The 2,086-nt window shown below is 35.4% G+C and overlaps 1 protein-coding gene across 1 annotated transcript in view; it reads left to right on the top strand.

Moving 5' to 3' along the window:
- Nucleotides 1-1,493: 1,493 nt before the first annotated feature.
- The window catches only part of LOC111083823 (degenerin mec-10-like), a gene marked incomplete at its 5' end in the record, with an annotated part of 9,660 nt that continues 9,067 nt past the window's right edge, over nucleotides 1,494-2,086 (top strand). The window contains one exon of the mRNA XM_022380520.1: nucleotides 1,494-1,608. Within this exon, the coding sequence (XP_022236228.1) occupies nucleotides 1,494-1,608 (115 nt within the window). The remainder of the gene's footprint in view (nucleotides 1,609-2,086) is intronic.

Below are 2,086 nucleotides of genomic sequence, written 5' to 3'. Positions count from 1 at the left end.
GTATTGAAAGAGTTTCTCTATTAGACTGCAATATAGAAATATTGTTCCGAAACAGTTTTCTCTATCAGAGTTCAATATCCGGATTTTGTACCGAAACAGCTTTCTATATTAGACTTCAATATCCAGATATTGTACTGAAACAGCTTTCTATATTAAACTTCAATATCCGGATATTGTACTGAAACAGCTTTCTATATTAGACTTCAATATCCAGATATTGTACTGAAACAGCTTTCTATATTAAACTTCAATATCCGGATTTTGTACCGAAACAGCTTTCTCTATCAGAGTTCAATATCCGGATTTTGTACCGAAACAGCTTTCTCTTGTAGAATTCAGTATCCGGATATTATACTGAAACACCCTTTTCCATTAGACCTCAATATCCGAATAGTTTACTGAAACACGTTTCTCCATTAGACCTCAATATCCGGATAGTTCACTGAAACACCTTTCTCCATTAGACCTCAATATCCGGATAGTTCACTGAAACACCTTTCTCCATTAGACCTCAATATCCGGATAGTTTACTGAAACACCTTTCTCTATAAGACTTTAATATCCGGATAATGTATTGAAACAGCTTTCTCCATTAGACCTCAATATCCGGATAGTTACTGAAACACCTTTCTCCATTAGACCTCAATATCCGGATAGTTTACTGAAACACCTTTCTCCATTAGACCTCAATATCCGGATAGTTTACTGAAACACCTTTCTTTATAAGACTTTAATATCCGGATAATGTACTGCAACAGCTTTCTTTTACCCGAATTGGTCTTTGGTTCAGAATTATGTTAAAATTTAATTCTTATCTTGGGTTTGGCATTTTTCGTTATTTCTTTTTCTGGATCTTTGAGGCCTGTTTCATGAAAACTGGTTTTAAAATACAAAAACTAAATATGAATCTACGTCTTTCCTTTGATTCACTGAGTTATACTAGTTTCGGGGTTGGTATTCCACCCTTCAACAGTCTTCTCTTTGATTCACTTAGTTATACCAGTTTCGGGGTGGTATTCCACCCTTCAACAGTCTTCCCTTTGATTCACTGAGTTATACCAGTTTTGGGGAATTTTACCCTTCAACAGTCTTCCCTTTGATTCACTGAGTTATACCAGTTTCGGGGTGGAATTTTACCCTTCAACAGTCTTCCCTTTGATTCACTGAGTTATACCAGTTTCGGGGTGGAATTTTACCCTTCAACAGTCTTCCCTTTGATCACTGAGTTATACCAGTTTCGGGGTGGAATTTTACCCTTCAACAGTCTTCCCTTTGATTCACTGAGTTATACCAGTTTCGGAAAATTCTACCCTTCGTCAGTAATCCCAGACAATGTGACACTGAAAAACAAGGCCTGATATAGTGATGAAATGTTTATTATTTTTGTAAAATATCTTGATATAGTTAAAAATGAAGGCTATGATAAAAATTTATCATGAAATTGTTTTTATTCTTTATGCAGTTGACTAACATTTATTTTTATTCTCCAATAGGATTGTTTCATTGATTGTGTGCACGATCTGAGTTTAAAACTTTGTAACTGTACTGATCCATCCCTGAAACTAGGAGAAGATGTTAAAATATGTTCATTGGAATCGGATGCACACGGTAAGGAACTTTTGTTTATTTTAAAGTTTCTGCATAAACTTACACAAGAGGCTATATTCTCAACAGTATAATAGCTAGTCAACAGTATGACAGCTACTCAACAGTATGATAGCTAGTCAACAGCATGATAGCTAGTCAACAGTATGATAGCTACTCAACAGTATGATAACTAGTCAACAGTATGATAACTAGTCAACAGTATGATAGCTAGTCAACAGTATGATAGCTAGTCAACAGTATGATAGCTAGTTAACAGTATGATAACTAGTCAACAGTATGATAGCTAGTCAACAGTATGACAGCTAGTCAACAGTATGATAGCTAGTCAACAGTATGATAGCTAGTCAACAGTATGACAGCTAGTCAACAGTATGATAGCTAGTCAACAGTATGATAGCTAGTCAACAGTATGATAGCTAGTCAACAGTATGACAGCTAGTCAACAGTATGACAGCTAGTCAACAGTATGATAGCTAGT

The sequence above is a fragment of the Limulus polyphemus genome, unplaced genomic scaffold, assembly GCF_000517525.1.
Source record: "Limulus polyphemus unplaced genomic scaffold, Limulus_polyphemus-2.1.2 Scaffold11423, whole genome shotgun sequence".
In the NCBI taxonomy this organism is placed as follows: Eukaryota; Metazoa; Arthropoda; class Merostomata; order Xiphosura; family Limulidae; genus Limulus; species Limulus polyphemus.
This window is presented reverse-complemented; position numbering and strand designations above follow the sequence as displayed.